The 22,594-nt window shown below is 35.2% G+C and overlaps 3 protein-coding genes across 3 annotated transcripts; 1 reads left to right on the forward strand and 2 right to left on the reverse strand.

The window, feature by feature from the left end:
• Positions 1–7,291: 7,291 nt before the first annotated feature.
• Positions 7,292–9,902, forward strand: LOC120076309 (cytochrome c oxidase subunit 6b-1-like). Its single transcript, XM_039030073.1, has 5 exons — positions 7,292–7,470; positions 8,442–8,771; positions 8,858–8,940; positions 9,051–9,132; positions 9,521–9,902. The coding sequence occupies exons 1-5, from the start codon at positions 7,429–7,431 to the stop codon at positions 9,572–9,574; spliced, it is 591 nt and encodes a 196-aa protein (XP_038886001.1). The 5' UTR covers positions 7,292–7,428; the 3' UTR covers positions 9,575–9,902.
• Positions 9,903–10,140: 238 nt separating this feature from the next.
• LOC120076310 (histone H3.3) lies at positions 10,141–11,620 on the reverse strand. The gene is made up of 4 exons (XM_039030074.1): positions 11,469–11,620; positions 10,909–10,980; positions 10,738–10,814; positions 10,141–10,645 (listed from the first exon to the last, which is right to left on the reverse strand). The coding sequence occupies exons 2-4, from the start codon at positions 10,978–10,980 to the stop codon at positions 10,384–10,386; spliced, it is 411 nt and encodes a 136-aa protein (XP_038886002.1). The 5' UTR covers positions 11,469–11,620; the 3' UTR covers positions 10,141–10,383.
• A 3,923-nt stretch (positions 11,621–15,543) lies between these two features.
• On the reverse strand, positions 15,544–20,398 carry LOC120076492 (O-fucosyltransferase 7). Its single transcript, XM_039030338.1, has 12 exons — positions 19,982–20,398; positions 19,411–19,509; positions 19,017–19,116; positions 18,870–18,937; positions 18,220–18,308; positions 17,936–18,116; positions 17,730–17,858; positions 17,487–17,620; positions 17,115–17,328; positions 16,512–16,696; positions 16,324–16,419; positions 15,544–16,230 (listed from the first exon to the last, which is right to left on the reverse strand). The coding sequence occupies exons 1-12, from the start codon at positions 20,135–20,137 to the stop codon at positions 16,077–16,079; spliced, it is 1,605 nt and encodes a 534-aa protein (XP_038886266.1). The 5' UTR covers positions 20,138–20,398; the 3' UTR covers positions 15,544–16,076.
• Between the last annotated feature and the right edge of the window lie 2,196 nt (positions 20,399–22,594).

A 22,594-nucleotide genomic window follows, 5' to 3' on the forward strand; every position in this document is an offset into this window, starting at 1 on the left:
TTTTGTGCTTGGTCCTCATCAATAATTAAATCTACCGGTATTGTTACCGCATCTGGTACCTTCGGCGCAATGGGGGCTGTTGTTCTGCCGCTCCACAATGTCACGGCATGACATTGTTCTTTACCTTTTGGCCCTAATATTCGTGAACTAGGTGATCCCCCCAACCATGGTTGTGGTCGTTGCCCCATGGTTCATTATAAACAGCATATACGGGTTGTTGAGTCCATGGGCAGACATTTCTCGGATGTTCTTCTCCCCATTGCATGCAATCCATTGCGGTTGTGTGACTCACCGTCTTAATTTGCGTTGTGCCCTGGGAGAGAATTCTCTGCTGATTAGCTACCGTCTGGAGGAGTGAGGTCATCATGGTCATTTGTTCGACCAATGCACTCATTGTGTCTATCGGTACATCGGCTCTTTCTACTTGTTTTGGCTCCAGACCTCTTACCTCAAGCCCAGTATCAACCCATTCGTCAGAGTGTCGCGATATGCGATCCAATATATTCTTTGCTTTCGTATATGTCTTATTCATTAATCCTCCTTCTGCAGAGGAGTCGGCAACTGCTTGCGTTGACTGGTCCAGGCCATTGTAAAAGGTTTCCATCAAAATACTATCAGGAATCCCTATATGCGAACAGTTCTTTACTAACTGCCGGAATTGCACCCAGCGGTGCTCAAGGTTTCATAGTTCTTTTGTTCAAAATTCAAAATCTCCCTCCGCCTTTGTGCGTTGACGGATGGAGGAAATAACCTATTCATGAACCTATCAACCAACTAGTCTCATCCATGAATTTCGCCTAGCTCTAATACTTGAGCCTACCTCTTTGCTTCATCCCGCAACGTGTACGGGAATAGATACAGTTTAAGACTTCCTTGAGTTACATTAGGCAGGGAGAATGGGCTACACATGTCTGCGAAGTTAGTTAAATGTGTGTGTGGGTCTTCTCCTGGTAATCCTCCAAATTGTCCCACATTCTGAATCATTTGCAGTATGATAAGTTTCATTTCGAAGCTTGCATTCCCCTCAACTACAGGTCTTGAAATCCCTGGTGAAAAATTGTAAAAATCTGGCGCTGCATATTCCCTCATAGGGATGTTCTGATTAGTGACAAGAAGAACAGGATCTTGCACTGCCAAATCTCCCCTTAAGTTTCCAGCAGGTGCCATATTCTCTTCAGCCATCCTTTTTCACCAATAAATTCAGCCCTGATGAACTCTTGCGAAGAATACACTTGATCTCTAGGTCCACTTAGAATTACCAGATTAATCTAGCACTCGTAAGCCGTCAGACTGCTCTTCACGTTGAACAGTCAGTACAAAGAGATCTGTCCTGCATATATCATGAAAATATTCAACATTAATCGTTAACCAAGATTCCCAGCAACAACACCATAAACTTTTGAAATTTGTTGACTCAGAAGGTATGTATGATATTAAATGCTCAAAATGATGTGATACTACTTCTATTTATGCGTCAGTTAGGAATATTCATGTAGTATGCTCTCGTTGTCACAAGTTTCCTTACGATGGAGCCAAGTGTAATTTCATCACAAGTTTCTCGGTATGATCTGAGGTCGAACACGGGGAACTGATTTTCGATTATTGCGGTATGTTCATGGTATATGCGACCAGGTTTTCAATTCTTTATAAAGGGGTTTGTATAGGTATGTAAATTGCGGTAAAATAAAGGAAAGCAGTAAAGATGCGATAAAACATAAAAATACAATAAACCTAAGCTAGATGTTACAAGATACAGACTTCATGTACAAGATGCTAAGATTAAGGCTGGCTGTGAAGGTTGTGCAAAGATTTGGGATATGGCGACAAGTCTTATAAACAGAATAGAAAGAGAAAGATAAGTATTCTAAACAACGCAAGTTCTTAATTAGATTGAAGGTAAAAATATTGTTCTGCTCTTCTCTTGGCATATACCTCTCACTGATCGGCCATGTTCCCCACATGTCTGTGGTGAAACAGAGTCTAACGTAATGAACGCAAGGTTGCTTCCATGTCTAGAAGTACTACTCGCTTTAGTTAATGCACTCTTCTGACCCTCTCTCGATAGATCAGAATGACATCTTCACTTCTGCTCTCACAGGTGAAGATGTCGTCTAGCATGCTTTAGTTAAACGTATTTTATAACTTTAATACAGATTAAGTTCTTGGTGATTCATATTGCTCATCAGGAGATTAAGAAAACATCATGAAGAAAGTGACTAACGGGTGAATGGAAATAGACAAAAAATGGTAGATGGAATCTATCGAAACATTTAATATTTCTACTAAGCGTTTGATACATGATTTGTGAATGAAGAGGTAAAGAAAATATGGAATACAATAAAAGAGAGATAGAACAGATACAAATAGTGCCAACATCTTGGCACAAATTCGATGGAGATCTGCTTGCCGGATCGGATGGTTTCGATGGCAGGAAGGGCTTCCCTCTCAGGCTTGCTCCACCGGTAGCAGGGATCTCTGCACAAAGCTTCGATCGGGTGTATGGCAGGTCAGATCTAAGATTCACCTTTCAGCCTTATCTCATTCTTTTCCCGGATTTCTTCTCTTTAGCACTCAGATCGGCCTTTTCTCTCTAAAATCTTATAGCACTTAGCCTCGTATCCAGTAGCATACTTTTCTCTGAAATCAATGGGGTATTTATAGGAGTAGTTACTTGACTCCGGCCTTGTGGTCCCCACTTAATGGTTATGATAATTTCGCAGATGAAGGGATATTATTCCTTCTGTTATGCAATTAGACCATCAATTCTGCAAAACCGTTAGTTGTACACGTGTCTCAATCCTTCGCTCTCACGTTGCTTAGTTGCATATTTCGATCATAGGTTCGCATGCGGTGTTTGTTTTTATTACCACATGCGATTGAAGCATAGCTCTGGACCAACTGTCGCCTTGCTCCGTCACTTTGGTAATCGTCTCTTCATGGTTGATCAACAGGCGCAATTGTGACATAGATGTGTTGGTTAGTTTCTCATGAGCCTTGAGCGCAAGCGGTGACTTGGTCTCCTGCAAAACAGAGTAAAGTTTAGTTTGTCTTCCATCTTTTTCGCGTTAGTGGGTATAATCGCAAACATTTATAATTATTGTCATACTAGGCTAATTTGCATACAATTGGCGCATAATTACTAACTTTTGGCCGCAATATCTAGCTAAGGTGGCATAAATAACTTGTATTTCTACAAGTTATCAACACTCCTCAACCATAAAAAACTCGAGGTCGTTTACCATGAAATACGTTTTACAAGACCCTTTCCACTATATCAAATCGATCAAACTACAGGCAATTAACGAAAAAACAAACATGTTGCTGAAAACAAAAACACATTGACCTACGTTAGGTTTTAAGCAAATACTTGTTGAAAAAAAAAAACAACATCCAATACGGTTTAGCAAAACTAACATGAACCCCGTGTGACATCTAGTTTCGCAATGACGCTTCAAAGGTTTAGGACAAAAGCCGCCGAAGGGTGGTCCATTTATCCCTCCTCTGAATTAAGACATTCTCAACCAGTCATTAATACCAAAACAACTCTTGCTTCTATAACGACTAGCCATCATTAATTTGGTCAGGAAATCATTAACTTACTTAACAATTTCCCGTAAGTGTGTTCCGCCATTTTAGGCTCAAAAGTTTCTCCCCAAGCAGCCAATCCAAAGGGAAAGAAATCCGATTAGGGAAAAAACTGAAGTGACCCTATCCATTTCTGGAGTTCACCTTGATATTGACCAACTGCACAAAACTCATCCAAAGGGGGACGCTCCCAAGGCACCACGAGGGAGTGCAAGAATGATCTCACGATGCGAACCAATGAAGAAGATCATAGGACGTGTTGACACGTACCCTTCACCCACTTACTATAAATACTCTCTCCGTCCACCTTGATATTGACTCATGCAAACACCATCCTAAGGGGGATGCTTCTAAGGCACCACGAGGTCAAGCATGAATCTCACGGCGTGAACAATCAGGGAGAAACATGAGTGGAATCATTGACATATCTCATATATCTCTTCCTCCCACTGAGTATTTTATAATTTAGGGTTTAGTTTACTTAGAAAAAACACGGCTAAGAATTTTAACTGACTTTTTAGGTTTGCCTAAGAGTAACTTTTACCTTGGAAAGTTGAACAACTTTTTATCATCATCCATTAAACTTTTTAACAGAGTCTTTGACTAACTGTCGCATGCTTGTAGAAAATCTATCTAATTCATCTTTCTAGGTAGGTTCCCAGGTGGGGGGGGTTTCGTTTTCGTCAGCTTAAGTACCCCAGCCTAGACAGAATCTGCCTTAGACAAAAGGCCCCTACTATATAGATTTAATACAATTTTAATCTTTTATGCCAATCAATTTAATCGTATTAAATCGACTTAAAAAGATTAAACCAGGTTGCTAATCCCAATTGGATCTTGAACTTAGGTCTATCTCAATCCAATTTTAAAACATAAGTTCACCTAAGTCCACATGCAACTCTGATTCATCGATTTTAGTTTTAATTTCTATTATAAAGCTTATAACAGAAACAACCAAAACCATTTACAACACAAAGCAAACACATACAAGGCATTCATAATACTTACAAACAGCCTAAATGTCATGCTCCATGCTTTATTCATTCATTGCTACTTTTATATAACTCTTATACAAATAAGCAACGAACCAAGCAAAACATGCTTCCATTCACCCTTATACTATAACGATTATAATATAAAGATGATGCATGAATATGCTTATTGCATGCATAAATATAGCTCTTATATTTCATGATGCATGCACATGCTCTCTTGTAATTTCATCATGCCATATTATAAAACTTATAATACATGATCCATGAATAATTGCAAAACCCAAGGTGGGTTTCAAATCAATATGTCATACACCATGCGATATAAACTGCATACATCTCATGTATATTCAACAAAAATTGATGAACCGGGATAATTAGCCTCAAAATCCACGAAACTAAAGGCTAACTATTACAAAAAAAAAAAAAAAAAAAAAAAAACTATGCAATGAGGCATGCTAATTACACGATCGTTTAGTGCATGCGTCTTTTATTAAACAATGAGCATCAACTGCTCTCACTCGATCGTTTACCTCCGGCGTCCACGTGATAAAGAAACCAGCACTACGCGATAGAGTGATCGAGCAACCAACCTAGCTCTGATACTAACTGAAGGAAATCAGACATGAGGATTTCCATGAGCAACGGAATGATCGTTCCAAATTCCATTCGAAATTGAACATTAACAATTACAGTCAAGAAACGGAAACTTACAGGTCATGCACAATACGAAATTACAGCATGCTTATAAGATAATCAAGGGAGATATTATACATACCTTTGAAGACTCATTCTTCAAACTCCCTCGATCATGAATGCTCAATCAGTGTCCAAGACAATAGTACACAAACGCTCGAACACAACGACCACAACACAGCACGATCAAGAGCAACCACCACAGAAACAACCCGAACACATAATGAACGACCTTCAAAACCTCGAACTCAGTCGAGTTGAGTGAGGACACCACCACAATTTCTACCTTGGTATTCTCGGTGTGAGAATCTAGAAGTGTGGGCTTTGTGTGGTCTTGGTTAGAGGAAGAGACCAGAGGAATAAAAATCGTGTAGACGATTGAGCAAGTGTGAGATGAGAAGAGTCTATCGTATAGAAGAATGCTCGATCGTTTAGAAGACGGCAACTTATCGTGATTACTTATGCCAAATCGTTTTTTCATATGCCAAACACCACAATATGTTTCCGTTTGATAACAATTTTATTTTTTATTTTTTATTTTTAAAATCTATATATTTGTTTCTGTTCAATTTTTTTATTATAGTTTTTTTTTAACATCTGAATTTTCAAAAAAAAAAAAATTAACAATTAAGGCAATATTATTTAATAACTACTGGGTTATTGAGTTTCTTTTCTAACCATTTCTCAATCATGGTTTTCATCTTTTCTAAGTAAATGTTTGAATTTTTAACCCAATTTTAAAAATAAAAATAAGTATATAGATTTAGATTTAGATTTTGCAAACATTCTTAAAAACATAGACAATAAAACATAAAACCAATAAATGAAAGTAGTATTTACAGGTTTAAATTTCAAAAATTAAAAATAAAAAAAGAACCAAATAATCATCAAATGAGACTCATTTTTCTTTAATTTGAAAATATTGTTAGAAAAAGATAATAAAAATTATAAAATTATAAAAAATAAAAATAAAAACTTTCTGGAAGATCCCTTCGTTGCCTCATTTGGATTCATCAATATTCAAATCCTATATCTTGATTTTTATTACCAATATGTCTCTCATTCATTTCCATAAAATTATCCTTTTTTCTAAGTATGATTTTAAATGAATTGTTTATAAAAGTATTCTATTTTTGTCAATATTTTGATTTATGTTGTGATTCTTGTAAGTCTATTTGCTGTCCTATGTAAGTTATTGTTAGTAATGTATGATGGGAATTTGCGTACTTGTAAAATCTAAATCTTCTGTATATTTATGTGTGATAAAAATAAAAAGAAACAACAAAAGAAGAAGAAAAATTACTCTAGAACTTTCACAATGCCCATATTTTTCTAATTACACCAAAATCAGCTACAAGCAATTTTCTGTTTTTTAAATTCAATTATTATATATCATTTTTTTCTCAAAAAAATTGCAAAAAATCGTATGAATTATTTTTCTTAAAATTATTGCAAAGTTAAAAACCTAGAAGAGCTACTAGATGTGACAAGTCATGAACTAAACTAATTTGAAGAGTTGTATTTATTCAAAATTTATTCAATTCAAATAAATCCATAACTCAGCTTAGTCTAAATTTTAGTCATACTGATTATCTAAGAATTCTTTCATCATGTTTTTAAATATAAGGTTGATATCTATGTGGTTCATAAAGTTTTAAAAAAATACGTCATTCCCTATCTAAAAGAAGAACGGTTAGTTTAAACCACATGCCATTTAAAAGTATTTTTCAAACTTCGTAAAATGTTTTTTTTTTTTTAAAGTTAGAGATTAAAAAAATATTAACGGACGCATTTTGTAACTTATCATAAGTCATAAGACTCATAACTTCCGCTTGTCATTACTTCTTATTTCTTTTTTAAAATAAATAATTCTACTTGTTGGGCTTGCTAAATATGCGGCCCATTCCTCATTCCAGTCGGCCCATCAAAGCCCATTCCCTAAACGGAGTGACGTGGCAAAATCTAATTGGAGATCCACATTCGCTCTTTCACTTCCGCTGGAATCATCGGAACCAGTGTGTGGTCAAATCTTAACCTAACCATCGGGTTAGTGTTTGTTCCTCTCTGCTTTGCTTTGCCCTGCCGCCCACCTCTGATATCGAAGCCTTGGGCTTGTACCTGCAACTCAACCGGATCGCTTCTTCTTCTTTCATCCATGGCGGAAGCCCAGAGCGAAAAAACCCCTTCCTTAGCCGAGGTATTCTTTTTCCATCTTTCACTGTCTCAAATTTATTCGCTATACCTAAATCTTTGTTTTAGCTAACTCCTTCCTTATTTTTTGTAATTTTTTCCTGGGTAATGTAATTTAATTGCTCGATTCACTATTGATTTTGATAGATCGGTTGTTATATGGTAGCAATTCTTCAATTATGAAGACATGTGGGGTTTTTACTACTATATTCATCCTTCATTTATTGTTGAGGAGAAAATTTGTAGAACTGTGGTTAATTCCCTGGATTAGACACCCCCCCCCCCCATTCCATTGAAATAGAAATAGCTGTGAGTTCCATTAGCATATGACTGGATTCCCCGGTTTCGAATCCAATAAATGGTTGGAGAATGCCTCCTTTCATCCTGGTGGTTTATTTTGCTCTCTTTATATCATTTTTTTATTTTTAAAAAAATGATCAATATGGTTAATGAGGGTTGAAAGAAGATCAATATAGTTAAGTCAAATTTGCTTCTTTAATAGAACTCTCAGTGCCAAATAACTGATTGACCTAAAAGCTTAAAGCTAATCTGTCATAGTAAATTTAATTAAATTATGTCAATACTTCAACACTCATTCTCACATGTGGCCTTGAAAATTTATAAAATGTCCGATTGGTGGAAATAACATTGCAGTGGTTTGAGTCAAAAGTTTAACCTTATGAATCATACTTCAATACTCCCCCGACACCCAGTAATGAACCGTGTCAGTTCATGTCTAATTGGATTGTTATATGAATCCTTGGATCTCTGCTATCTTATGATTTCTCTTTTGTACTGTGATTTTAGAGAGTGAAAATAATTTTACCTTAAGAGCATTGTGAGATGCACGTCTTCGGTTATTATTGCTCTCAACTAGGGACATTTTCATAGAGCCTGTCCCATTTGCTTTTACAAACTTGACCTGCTAATTTTCCGATCTGAGAATTGAGAATAAGTTTCTGTTAATTTGGCTTTTAGCAATACTCCTTGAAAGAAAAAGAGGAGAAGGTGGATATACCAAATCCCTCTGAAGTGAAAGAGGTGGAGAACTCTGAAAATGCAGCTCATGCTGAAGTTGTTGTGAAGAATGATGAACCACCTGTTGAAGCTGAGGCTAATCAAGGCAGTGACGATTCTCCTGCTGAAGAAAACAATGGAGATGCTCCAGCAGCTGCTGCTGTAGAGGATTCTGAAACCAGTCCTGCTGCTGAAAATGACAGTGGAGCTGCCGATGAAGAAAGCAGCGGAGCTGGAGGAGAGGAAAATTCTGGTGATCAAGAAAGCACCGATGAGCGACCTGAGATTAAGGTTGCTTCCTTGATGAACTATCAACAATGCTGTTGTTTACTTTTGCATATATTGTTTGTTCATTGTTTTGTTGCTCTCATATGCAGCTCGAAACAGCCCCAGCAGATTTCCGTTTCCCTACTACAAATCAAACTAGGCATTGCTTCACCCGGTATATTGAGTACCATAGGTAACTATTTATATGTTTTTTTCTACATATTATTTTCTTTATCTATTGGTTCTTTTATAATTTGGACGAACTTTTCTAAAAGTATGTACTTATCTTTGTGATGCCTACAGATGCATACAAGCGAAAGGGGAAGGTGCCCCGGAGTGCGACAAGTTTGCGAAATATTATCGTTCTCTTTGCCCGAGTGAATGGGTATGTGCTTTTCCTAAATTCCTTGTCAGATTTAGTTCGCTTGTTTTCTGTTTATAGAGCACTCGAGAACATATTTGTACAACCTACCTAGGATTTTGTTTTATTTCGTCGAGTATTACTTTGGGTCATTAATTTAACTGAGAAGTACGGCTCCATGATCTAATACACTTAGTCCAATTGTTTGCCACTTCACAACCATAATGAGTTCCGTGTTCATGTATTTATCTGATGCTATTTTGCCAATAATGTGTACTTATAATCGATGGATCATGCATCAGTTTCTCTCGTCTGTCATATTATTGAATAATGAAGTGTTATGTCAAAAGGTGATTAAAATCTCCTCATGATAGTTCCATAGTAACGCCGCATATTATGATAATTGCTGCAGGTAGAGAAGTGGAACGAGCAGAGGGAGAATGGAACCTTCCCAGGTCCGCTGTAGGAGTAGGAGTTGCCTATTCGAAAATTCAGCAGCAGTTTCCCTCATGCTGCCGTACCAAGGCAAATAAACTCTGGCGAATGTTCTCTTTCAAACAATTGAGTTATAATAATTTTCGGCTGGTTTTGGTCTTTTATTCAAAATCCATTTGGAAGCTAGTTTTGTTGATGCAACCGCATTATTCCTCATTACATATGCCAAATCGTTTTTTCATATTTAGATGTTCCATCAAATTGCATGGAAGCTTAGAACCACTGCTGCAAGACCATCTTATATGTGCGTTGATTAAATGCATTTGTGAAAATTCTAATAAGCTAAGCCAATTTGCTCACATTATTGCCTTCTTCCATTACAAGTCTTTCACATTCTCCTCCCAAGAAAATTACAAAATGTTAGCTGGTAGCACCAAAAAAAAAAAAAAAAAAAACCTCCCCTCGCCACCAATATTTGAATTGTACCATTCAACAGATATTTCTGCTAGTCTAAAATCTTACATAATCTATATTGGAGTAATTATTTAATCGAATAAAGATGGAAATTGTGATTCTTTAGAAGGATTGACAAAAAAATTCGTAACAACATTATTCTTTGTATGAGATAAATCAGTAGCTTAAATTACAAAGTACGCAAATTGAATTCCAAGGATAACCGACAATCAACGTAATTTGACACCAATAATAATGTTCTTGAAGGTAAAAGTAAGATTGTGTTTATTATGGCAAACCACAATTTACACACCGATTGCAATTCGAACGAAAAAGAAAAAAAGAAAAAAAATATATTTGATGCATGGTTCTAATCTTAGATGCTGATTAAGCTCTTTCACCACGGATTCTTCTGGCAAGTTGGATATCTTTAGGCATTATTGTAACACGCTTGGCATGAATAGCGCAGAGATTGGTATCTTCAAACAGCCCAACAAGGTAAGCTTCAGCGGCCTCTTGCAAGGCCAAAACCGCGTGGCTCTGGAAACGCAGATCTGTCTTGAAATCTTGAGCAATTTCACGAACAAGCCTCTGGAATGGGAGTTTGCGAATTAGAAGCTCAGTACTCTTCTGGTACTTGCGGATTTCTCTGCGTCATATACATTGACGGGTTGAGATTCATATAAACAGAAGCCATTATTGTTCTGTTCGTGTGGCTAAAGATTAGATATGATTACATACCGAAGAGCGACTGTTCCTGGGCGATATCTGTGTGGTTTCTTCACGCCTCCGGTTGTGGGAGCCGACTTACGCGCAGCCTGAAAAAATATAGGTTACATTTTTAACAATGTTAGGTCAGGAAACAAATGGGAATTCAGGACTAGGTTATTTGAAATTCTTCTTGAAGATTACCTTAGTAGCAAGCTGCTTTCTGGGAGCCTTGCCACCTGTGGATTTGCGAGCAGTTTGCTTCGTACGAGCCATCTGTATAACAAATCAAACACCGTCCCTCAATTAAAACAAAACAAATAGCTAAGACAATTTAAAACTAAAGTGCGTCTATTAATTTCAAAGACGATGAACATTGGATTATTATTGAATAATCTACTAATTCGAGGCACCCAACAACTTCAACCTGCTTCTACCCTGCAATTATGAGATAATTTGACCTAATTCTTCCCATTCCCTTCCAAAAATTACCAGCACAAGTTCCTGATTATGTAGACGCTTCTAAAAGATTTAGATATCAACAAAGCTCGCAGTTCGAAAAACAGATTCCAGAAAGAAAGATTAAAAAAAAAAAAAAACAAACAAACTAACTAACCCTAATCATGAATTACAATCAATGAGAAAGAATTTGAGCAGAAAATCAAACTAACCGCACCCTCCATCATGAAATTGAAAGGAAAAACAAATAAAATCAACCAATTCCAAAAAAACAAAGAACAAAAACGAGGGGACAAAAAACTAACCTGGAAGAAGAAGGGCTTGAGAACCAAGAGAGAATTTTCGTCGTCGAAGGATTGAGAATTCTTCCAAATGCGAATGAATTAGAAAAAGGGAAAACCAAACCCCCTTATATAGGGCCTCCCGGTCCAGGCTAAGCCTGTGCCGTATGGCGGCGGATGGACACGATTGACATTCACTGTGCTTCTTTGTGCTTAATCGGACGGTAGATAGAGTCCTACCGTACTTGGTACGAGTGGATAAATGGACGGTGGCGATTTGACTTTTCTAAACACTGAACGGATTGCGAAAATGACGTGGTAGTTTCCTATTGGTTGCGGGAACCCTATAAAAATTTGAAAGTAGTAATAGATTTTGAGGCGCAAATTGTTTTGTGTGTCATATTAAATTAATTGTTTTTTTTCATTAATTAAGATTTATTTACTGATTAGGATCTTTCTAGTTAAGGTTATTGTGAATCAAAGCATGCGACTCATATTATATTCTGTAAGATATGTAGGTTTGATAACTCAAACTAAGAAATTACATTTTTTTTGTTTGGTAGAAATAGTTAAAAATTCTTTTGTTGGATTCAAAATCAATCTGAATCCACATAGGTGCTTTTTATCCTTTGAAATTAAGTTAATGTTTGGATTTGTAATTTTGAGTATAATTTTTATATCATTAAAATTACTTTTGTCAATTTTAGTCAATATAAAATCACTTTCTAACGGGCTCATCCTATATATAGCAAAATGAGGTTAAAATATTGCAAAAATAGCAAAACTTAAAACTAATTGCAAATATGAAAAATTTTACCTTCAATCTGTAGAAAATGTCTAAAAAAAACTCATTGAAGGCACAAAAGAATGTTGGAGGTCTAAAATTCCAAAAATTTAAGTATACAAGTGCTATAAGTGATAGAAGTCTACCAATGATTGATCTTTTCATAGATAGTATTCGTGATAAATTCTTATGGTGAAAAAAGTATATCATTCTTAGACTCCTTTTATAGATATCATTATCACCAATATCTACCTAAGTTTTATTACCAATATCACTAATATCTATCTAACTTCTCCATCCTATGCACAAATCACCAGTAAGACAATGACTAAATTCCCAACAATTAAACTTAAGATAACCTACAAAAACCCAACGGCTTCTGAACAGTGCCTCAAAGTCCTTCAAAGCTCCAATCTAACACAAGCATTGTGAATAACAAACTTAAACCAGCGCAAAGCTTAATGGGTAATCTACTATTAAACAAGAACCCAACAAAACTCACCGATTGTAGACCCAACCTTGCTAGAACTGGAACTAGTTATACACGATACAGATACGATCGGATACGATGATTCGCCAATTTCTAAAAAATTAAGATACGGATACATCTAAAAATGCGTCATTTTTTAATATATTTTAATATATATATTTCTAAAAAACGAGGATACTGATATGTTGAAGATACATTTTCTTTTTCTTTAAAAAAATCTAGGATATAGATAAATTTAGCATACAGGTTAATAACAATAGCACAAAATAGAATACAAACACTGAAATAGAATACAAAAAAAGCAACATCTAAAGATGTTGAAGTACAATAGTTAATAAAATACAATAGAAAAGTGACTCATTTTGCAAAGAAGAAGAAGATTAAAGGGAGAAGTATGAAGATAAACGAAGACTTCTTCATTGAATTGTTGAAGATATCCAAATGGTTCACATTTTGGTGGACTTTGTAGGGACTCAAATGTGAAAATGGAGATTAGATGATTCTAGTCTAGAATTCGGTCTGTTATTTTTTTTTTCTTTTGGTTTTGGACTCGAGTAGTGAGTTTTTTAAATAGGTTGTCTAGTTTTAGATTGGGAAAAATTAGATGAGTTGCTTGCCTTTTTTCTTTAAAAAAAAGTACGCTTAGAAATAGATACATCAAATCGCGTGTCAGATATGTATCTGAAAGTATTGGTATCTGATATGTGTCTGTGCTGATTCTTTGCCTCACATGAAGTATCTGTGCTTCATAGGCTAGAAGTTTCTTCAAAATTCTTCGAATTCTTCCAGAACATTAAATCTATGATCAAGGCAGCGTGAAACAACTGAAATTAGACCAACCTACCATGGTCATACTTGAAACTCAATTAAATTAACCATATACCAATAGATCAAAAACAACCCAATAAAATTTCATCAACTCACCAGAACCCATCGAACTCTAAAAATCTGGTAATGTAAAGCGAAGACTCAGTGGCAGTGACCAACGACCGACGGTGGATGAGTACAACGGGCCAAACAACGAACGTTGCAGCGAACAGACGACCCGACAAAAACCCACACAAACGGCCACACTAAGCATCGGCTACGGACGATTGTGGACAGCGGCGCAACTTCAAATCTGGCAGCTAGACACCAGCGGTAGCGCTAGCAGGCAAGTGAGATGACTGGAGATCGTGGCTGGAGATCAGGTGAGCTATGGTTGGATCACAATGCGATCTAAAACTCTGATGGAACAAGTGACGCTGGGTCACAATTGAGAACCTGCGACTGGCGTGGTCGAAGTGACACGGGACGACAGATTTGGAGCTTCTCGTGTGGGCAGCGAATATGGGGGCTGAGGGTGGATGAATGCAATGGACCAAACGACAGACGTTGCAGCGAACAGATGACCCAACGAAAACCCACACGAACGGCCATACTGAGCACCGGCTACTGACGATTGTGGACAGCGACGCAACTTTAAATCTGGCAGCTAGACTCTAGTGGCAGCGCTAGCAGGCAAGTTAGACAAATGGAGATCAGGTGAGCTACGGTTGGATCACGATGCGATCTAAAACCCCGACGGAACAAGCGGCGCTGGGTCACAATTGAGAGAACCTGCGGCTGGCGTGGTCGAAGCGGCTCGAGACGACAGATTTGGAGCTTCTCGTGTGGGCAGCGAATCTGGGGGTTGAGGGTTGCGCACGATTGCAAATGGAAAAGAAGAAAATGTTGTGGATTGTGGAGGGGGGACTCACGACTGCAGGCATGGAGAAGAGGAAAAACTAAATTTCTTTTATTTTTTAACCTTATATATATATATAAATATATTAAGATTAAGTCAAACCCTAATTTGACCAGTCAACACCCAATATACATATGTTTTTTTTTCCTTTTCCTTTTCCCCTTTAACCTCTCAATCTTCCACAAATCCAAATCACTAAATATAAACTTAATTATCTCATCACATTTAATTCAATGTCGAACTCCAAAAATAAAAAATATAATTCCAAATAGTTCGAGATAATTAATTTCAAAACCCAAAAATTTGGGATGTCACAATAAGTCTATCAACTACTAATTCTAAGGTAAGTGATTTAATACTGGTTCAAATTACTTTTTAACAATAAGTCTATCAGAAACCCTACTAATTCGAGATTGAGTATCTAATTATAATTATGCAAACTAGTTCTTCTACACCATTGTTCATTTACTCAAGAGAATGTGTCATCAAATAAATATTTTCTAATAAATTATTATTCACTAGTTGATAAAAGTCTAAAAGTCATAAACTTCTACCACTTATTCTATCAATGATAGACATTTATTGTTGGATAAACTTTATACTTTTAAAATCTTACCAAAAAAATAAAAATATTCCCCTCTCAGTTTTTCGAGAAATAATTGTTTAATAACCATTTCCGTTTCTAATTCTAAAGTTTAAGAAACATATCTAAAATAATGTCAAATCAAAGAAACTAAAAAAAAAAAAAAATAGTTTCCTTCAGTTACATTTTCTTTTCGCATGTATATTTAACATTCCATTTTAATAATCTAAACCTGTCAATTGGCTTATTGTCGTTGAAGTGACTATAAAATTAATTGAGTACCCAACGTTGTCAATTACTTTTTAATTAAATATTGAAAGTAACCTCCTTTAAAATACGGGTAAAAAATGGAATGATGAGATATTATGTTAAAGATTTACTATATTTACAGATTTTTAAAAAATTTGCTATATTTAAAAATGGCAAGTTTTGTCACCCATTACAGTTATTCTTTAATTTAAGAATTTGAGGGTTTTGTTTGATTGAATCTACTCAGTACTTGTATTTCGAATCATAGAGAATGTTACTCATCCACAGCCCAAACTGCGTTTCATACGACTTCAAAAGGTTTTGACAGCCAATAAAGGAGCCAAAGTTGCAAATTTAAAAAAACCAAGTGCAACATTATGCAGAACACAACCTATTTTGCATCACTGAAAACCTATGGAAGGGTGAAAAAATCGTTAAAAATTTAATTTAATTGCTACAATGCTTCGCTCATCATTGCATTAAATTACTATAACATGAAAACAATTATGCTTAATAACCCCCTTCGTTCCCCATTCTCCCCAAAATGGAGTGATCTTGGAAACTCTTCAAAATTTGTCCATCTCCTGCAACTCCCTCCGCTTATACTCTGCGTAAAGGGACTGTCCCTCAACCTTCTATACCAACCGCCCGCCAACTACCAAAACTCAAGTTATAATATACACTCCATCGTCCCATCGTAGCTGGCTTATTGTAACGATGTACGAAGCTGGTGACCCGTCGATGGGTCGCCTGCCTATACATTGAGCTCTAGGGGCAATTTATCCTGATATTCAATTGAACTATCTGAAAATGGAAGTCATATTTCCATTTGGCAATTCTCTTTGACATAAACAATCTGGCAAAGGATTAACATAAAAGGCTTCTTCTGAGCGGAACCTGTCCATGCCTTTGGTTCCTGAAATGGGACCTTTTCTCTTCCTCGCAGAGCCTTGCCTGAGAAAACAGGTTAAAGAGAAAAATCAAATACAAGTATTGAACAACTACTCATTATTCAAGATAATTGAAACTGCAATGAGTACACGATACCTTCTCTTGTGCATTTCAATAATTCGGCTGGCCATGTTTTTCCCTTCTTTCATTGTTCCCTGATCAAGTTTGTCAAACAAACGAACAAGCCCTTTCCTGATTGACAATAACAAGATGATACAAACAGCTTCAGTGGAAGCAATTGAGGCGTTAAAGTAGAAAATGCTTCTAATGTTTAACTTTCTTGCCTGTCAGGAGATATTGTTTTTCTATGTCCAAGAAATCGGCGGTGGCCTTCAACTGCTCTAGCCATATTCCCAGAGTATGAGGGAACAAAAACGTCACTCTCAACAGACACAATGTAGTCCAGGGCAGCCATTTGGGATGCATGATTGACAAAAGGTTCAAGCTCCTCAACAGAAGCTAATTTCTCCTGAAAATATCAGAAGAAACATATAAACTATCGTTGTTGACTGACGTAGAATTTCAACTGCAAATTCACTAGGCAAATGTGACAGACAGTTCTGTAAGCAATTGTGCAACAAATCGCAGGAACACAGAGAACACCAGATAATTTTGAGAATGATCAAATATTAATCCATGTAGCTAACAGGACATGGGATAGATTTGTAAGTTAACGAAAACTTTAGTTTTTTCTTTTTTATAAAAAATTATTTATGAAAATTTTAAATGTACAATACTGAATGTTAAAGTTTAATGAAAACTTTTATAACTTTTGTTATAAAAAGAAAAGTTATTCATGAGGATTTTAAAAGTACAATACCAATGTTATTAGTTTAATAAGAAAGAAATGGAGGTGAGGTCCAGACGGTTACAGTATAAGATGATACCTTGCTCGTCAGTAAGGGGTACCGTGCTTGAAGAGCAGACATATGTGAATCACCACCATAAATCTCTCCAGCAGCAATGTATATAGGAGTTTTTGACGGGTAGCCAAGAGCACTAAGAAATATTCCAACCTCCTTTGGAGTTAATGGACAGAACCCTTTGGATCTTTGTTCCAAAGGATCGATCTCCTTTACTTTCCAATATGAAGTATTTTCTCTGCAAGTGTTGACCGACAACACCATCAAAAAGGCAGGGGGGGGGGGGGGGGAAGGAAGAAGAAGAAAAACAAGAGCAATCGTGCATTGAACTCAACTCAACACATCATCAGTAAAACATGTAAAATGTAAATGAACACATTAAAAAAGATCTTATACCTAATCATCCTTAACTCGTCTGCTTCAGCAGGAGATAAATCATGTGTACATCCACTAAATGCAAGCATGTCTTTCTCGTATCGTAAATGTAGAGCAATATAAGGACCATGGGACCTCATTCGATCCACCAATAACTACAACATTGAACATACATTATAATTATTTATATTTATATATTTACAATCACTAAAAGAAGGGATACAATTACTGCAGCAGCAAAAAAAGAATAGAAAAGAATATTACTTTCCCCAGGTCTTCAATTTTAGGTGAAAACCGGAGGGCTTGATAACAAGCACGGCAGCGGAGCCTCTGAATATCTAAAGGTAGATTATTGTTTGCTAATCGTGAATCAGATTTTGCAGCTCGAATGACCTACAGAATTGTACATTAATTCATGAAGAACAACAATGTGGATTTGCATTAACAAGATCCAAATGAAGTAGAAATACCTGATATTCTTCCCAAAGGGTAGTGATCTCCTCCTCGTAATAATCCATACCTGACCAACTTCTGAAATGCCTAACTATCTTCGTAGCAGTAGCCAATTCTTTAGGAAGCTTTTTTATCACTTTTACATCCTTAGCAAGAGCATTGATAAAATGATCTTCATCAAAAACATCCGAGAAGTTGCTGAGGATAAAAATAAAATAAAATGAACTCGATTATGGACTGGGCAATGTGAGAAAATGAGATCTAGTTTTAGTTTGTGGGGGAACAAAGAAGAAGAAGAAACCTAGTGTCCTGCCAAAACGATTGTTTATCAAGTTCTGGAATTACAAGTGTAGCATTGATGATTCGAGCTACAGCTACCATGTCACATATCTGCAATTCAAGAATGAAAATGGTTTTCAAAGACCAAAACCTACACTGATTTAAGTATGAAGTATTGGAACAAAATAAACGAAAAAGGACCTGGTCAATAACTCTGGATCTATAATAAGCTTACATAACGTGGAAGGTACAAAGTTCAGGAGAAAATTATGTGCTCAAATTTACAAAGCAGCATGCCTAAAGAATCCCTCCAAGCACTCAAATGTTTTTACAATATAATGTATACATATTCAGTAACATAGAATGAGACTAGGACTATACTTCAAATTTAGTGAGTGCTGGATGAATAAATTGAGAGGCAAAAAGTTAAAAGAACAAATTGGAATGATACAGTCTAAAATGAGATGAAGATAACATTCCAAAATGGAATATGGATAATTGACAAAGATAAAAGTTAAAAAGAATAGTTCAGGAACTATAACAATACTTTGAGAACTCTTATTAACATTATATGAATCTATTTCAATAAGACTTGTATTTTAGCACAAAAAAAGGCTAAACACTTAGATAAATAATTAATGTTACTATTATAATGTAGGAGAGGTAACAGACCCCAGCACGCATTTGATTGAGTCCCCCATTTGTATGAACTAGAAGGTAACCTCGTGACTCCACAGGAGCTGCATAACCGACAGAAGTTTTGAGATAAAGTACAAGGAATCTGTGATTGGAACTAGATGAACATAGTAACACTCTTACATGTATAGTTGACACTGGGCTCTACACATGGTAAAAAGTCACGGTTTGATGGGGGCTTCCATAGCTTTTCTGGACCCGGAACCAAGTTTGCACTGCCCAACTGTCAAGTCTAAAGGAGTGAAAACATGAAAGGTGCATAACTTCTTATCAATAGCGAAATTACATCTATTAAACTTTGAACCAACCATAAAAATCTGATTACCTATTTTTACCAAAGATTAGAAAGATTATATTCAACAGATTACTCAAAACAACGGTTGTGAAGTAGAAAATTCTAAGACGGCATATAATTTTCCCAATTCTTTCCGGTGTCTTTGATATTCTCGAGTTTTCACCGAAAACTGAGGGAATTCTGCAAATGAATCATAACTATGGAGTTAAAGAAATGGAAAACCTTGCGAGAAGCAACAGGAGCTTTGGACAGATGGGGCGGAACAATCTCCTGAGTCCAGCTATTCTCGGTGCTCAACCTCTGGTGTTTAAATTCACGTTGCTACATGATTAAGGAACACAAAATATGTTAACGGAATTTTCTAAAATCAAAATCAGCGCAACCCACTAGTTCACAAAGAGAAAACCTAAAACCACTCCGTCAAACACTTCATGAATAATCAGTCAGCAAACACGACTCAAAAGTCAAAGAATGCCCTACCTAATCTCAAATCATAATCGCGAATAACCCCCGACCGATAGAATTAAAGAATACAGACGTAAAATTGGAGTGCATTACACACATCCAAGACATAATAAAAGCGTTGCTATTTGTTGTCTACACTCACTCGTCGAATAAGCACTCTAATCACTAGGAATTCAAGCGCCAGAATCATAAATACTTCTCAGAAAATTTCACAAACAAAAAGAAAATGAAAGAAACGCAGTTGAAAACACGATCATACGCAAAGGAGAAAAACAGAAAATGAAGAAATGAAGAGGGAGAGGAGATATAAAGAGAAAAGATAGGTCACCGCAGGAAGCTTGTGGGAATCGAAGAAGCCAGGGACTTGGGAGGACGGAAAAAAGTGAAGATGAACAGAAAGCAGTGCTAGTAAGGCTATAAAGCATATGGCGCAGGTTAGCAACTTCCTCAGCACCGCCACTGCTCTCCTCCTCCGTTTCAGCATCTCTCTCTCTCTCTCTCTCTCTCTCTCTCCGCCGTCACTCTGAGCAATGGCCAAGCGCACCGGTTAGAGAATACAACTCTCCTTCTGTCTCTCTGTTGGCCTCCTGACTATGGCTTTGTTTCTCTCCGGCAGAGGCAGCAACAGCGTCGGCGACGGAGAGATCAGCACGGCAGAGCGGTGTGTAGTTTTGGTTTTATTGTTGATTCTGGTACGGCATTCGGCCGCACATTGCCTTTTGGTTGATACCATTTACGCGTTGAGGGACGAAGCTGCAATTAAATATTGGGATTTAGACACTTCCTGGGTCCCTCGTTTTTTTTTTCTTTTCTGGACTCCAAATACCCTTTTATTTTCTTTTACTTTTTTTTTTTGGGGGGGGGAATTATATTTTCTTTTACTTGTATATTATTATTATTATATTCGATGAAAAAGAAAAACGTTTTCTTGTTCTTTTACTTCTCCTTTTCCAAGTTGTTTTCAATAATCAGTTTGTAATTGTAACCGCCGCCATTATTATGAAATTCAAAATTATTTTTCACATCATATTTAATAGTTTTTCATTATGCATAATAATATTTCAAATAATACTAATTAATAAACCTACTTCCAAAAAAATATATAATTAATAAACCATCAAATCCATTATCATTTAATGGTTGACGATTCTATTATTCTCTCTTTTATATGTGGTTAAATTCAAAATAATAATAATAATAAAGCATATACACCGATGTAGCCAACTATTACTTAATTAATATTGACATTTTGCTTTTGAAAGAGATATTGAATAATACTCTTGTTTTGAGAAGGAAATTGAATAGTACTTGCTTTCATAAATTCGTTGATATATTCTTAATTTCCCTTTATAACCAGCATACTCATCGTGATTAAGAGTTCGAGATTTTTTTTTTCTAATGATTTTTTTTCCTTCTTACTTTCCTAACTTGTTCTCTTAGTTGTAATTTTCTTTTTCCTTTTTTTTTTTTTATGAATGGATGAGAAAATTTGTTTTAAATAACAAAACTGATAAAAGTATTTTCAAATATCAAAATTTCACAATTTATTAGTGACAATAGCGAGAGAAGATCGTAATCTATTAGTGATAGATAATAGTATATCAATGTCTAGAAGTGATAGACGATATGTGGTGACATTTAGTATTTCAAAGATTTGTTTTTGTTTTTAGAATTTAGTTAGAACTTAACCATGGTAATAAATAAAAATATAAATTATTGTAAAAAAAATGTAGATGAATATGCTTAATTTTAAAAAAGAAAAAAAAATGATTAATAAACAGACCTAGAAATTAGACCTAATGTAAGAATTGCACTTGAAACATATCTTTCAATCAAGTTTTAATGGGGTGAAATTGATAATTTACCGTACAATTTTAAATATTTGGTCAAGTTTAGGTGTAAAAATACACCATCTCAAAAAATAATAATAAATAAAAAAATAAAAATAAAAATAAAATGTAGAAATTGACATTCAAATTACAAATAATGAAACAATACTTTATTTAAAAAAATTCACATATAGGAAAAATGTTAAACTATTTATCGATATTAAAAAAAATTGATAGACTTCTATCAAATATCAGTGATAGTAGTTTTTATCACTGATAGTATTAATAATAGACTTCTATCAGTTTCTATCGCTGATAGATTTATATCGGTTTTTATCACTAATAGACGTTGATAAACTTCTATTAATGTCTATCACAACTATATTTAAATTTTACTATTTGTGTAAATATTTTTCTATTTTTGAAAAGCTTCCCACTTTATTCATAATATTCACAAATGATATATTTTGTTTCTTCTATATTCCTTCACATTTTAAATTGAGGAATCTTCATACTCATTAGATAGCAACATACTAATTAGTTTCTTTAGTAATGGTAGGATTGGTTTATGAATTATGATCCAAAGTTTAAAAGTAATTAATGTAAAAATTCTTAAATATTATTTGTATCATTGAACTTGAAGAAAAGTTCCTAAATAAATTATTGTCAAATGAATTAAATTACAGAATTTCAATCTCGCTGTTAAAGTAAATTATGAATTAATTTTTAATTAGTATTTTTCTTTATAATATTGTTCCTTTATTGATTTTTTTTCTTTGCTAAATTTGTTGGTGTCTATTTATTTATTAATACTAACTATTCAATATAATATACAAAATATGAATACTAATGGTTCAATAATATATAAAACACTCATGAACTTGATGTGTGATAAACATCTAGTAATATTTTATTTGAACTACACATTTTTTTCAACAACCACAAGAATAGAGTTAAAATATCATTTTAATTTTTATATTTTGAAATTTGTTCACTTTAGTTCATATACTTTCAATAAATTTTAAATTTTATCATATTTATTAATTTATCGTAGATTAAAAAAAAACTTACTGTTATCTAGTAATATTTTTACTAAAACCTTTGAAAACATA

Source organism: Benincasa hispida, chromosome 4 (assembly GCF_009727055.1).
Source record: "Benincasa hispida cultivar B227 chromosome 4, ASM972705v1, whole genome shotgun sequence".
NCBI lineage: Eukaryota > Viridiplantae > Streptophyta > Magnoliopsida > Cucurbitales > Cucurbitaceae > Benincasa > Benincasa hispida.

Excerpts from the sequence above, each read along its gene's own strand:
- LOC120076309 (XM_039030073.1), top strand. The coding sequence starts at position 7,429 with ATGGCGGAAGCCCAGAGCGAAAAAACCCCTTCCTTAGCCGAG. Across the intron at positions 8,772-8,857 it reads ATGAGCGACCTGAGATTAAG|CTCGAAACAGCCCCAGCAGA; the intron begins GTTGCTTCCTTG and ends TCTCATATGCAG. Across the intron at positions 9,133-9,520 it reads CTCTTTGCCCGAGTGAATGG|GTAGAGAAGTGGAACGAGCA; the intron begins GTATGTGCTTTT and ends TAATTGCTGCAG.
- LOC120076310 (XM_039030074.1), bottom strand. The coding sequence starts at position 10,980 with ATGGCTCGTACGAAGCAAACTGCTCGCAAATCCACAGGTGGCAAGGCT. Across the intron at positions 10,815-10,908 it reads GAAAGCAGCTTGCTACTAAG|GCTGCGCGTAAGTCGGCTCC; the intron begins GTAATCTTCAAG and ends ATATTTTTTCAG. Across the intron at positions 10,646-10,737 it reads CCAGGAACAGTCGCTCTTCG|AGAAATCCGCAAGTACCAGA; the intron begins GTATGTAATCAT and ends TATATGACGCAG.
- LOC120076492 (XM_039030338.1), bottom strand. The coding sequence starts at position 20,137 with ATGCTGAAACGGAGGAGGAGAGCAGTGGCGGTGCTGAGGAAGTTGCTA. Across the intron at positions 18,309-18,869 it reads TCAATCAAATGCGTGCTGGG|ATATGTGACATGGTAGCTGT; the intron begins GTCTGTTACCTC and ends CTTGAATTGCAG. Across the intron at positions 17,329-17,486 it reads GACGAGTTAAGGATGATTAG|AGAAAATACTTCATATTGGA; the intron begins GTATAAGATCTT and ends CAACACTTGCAG.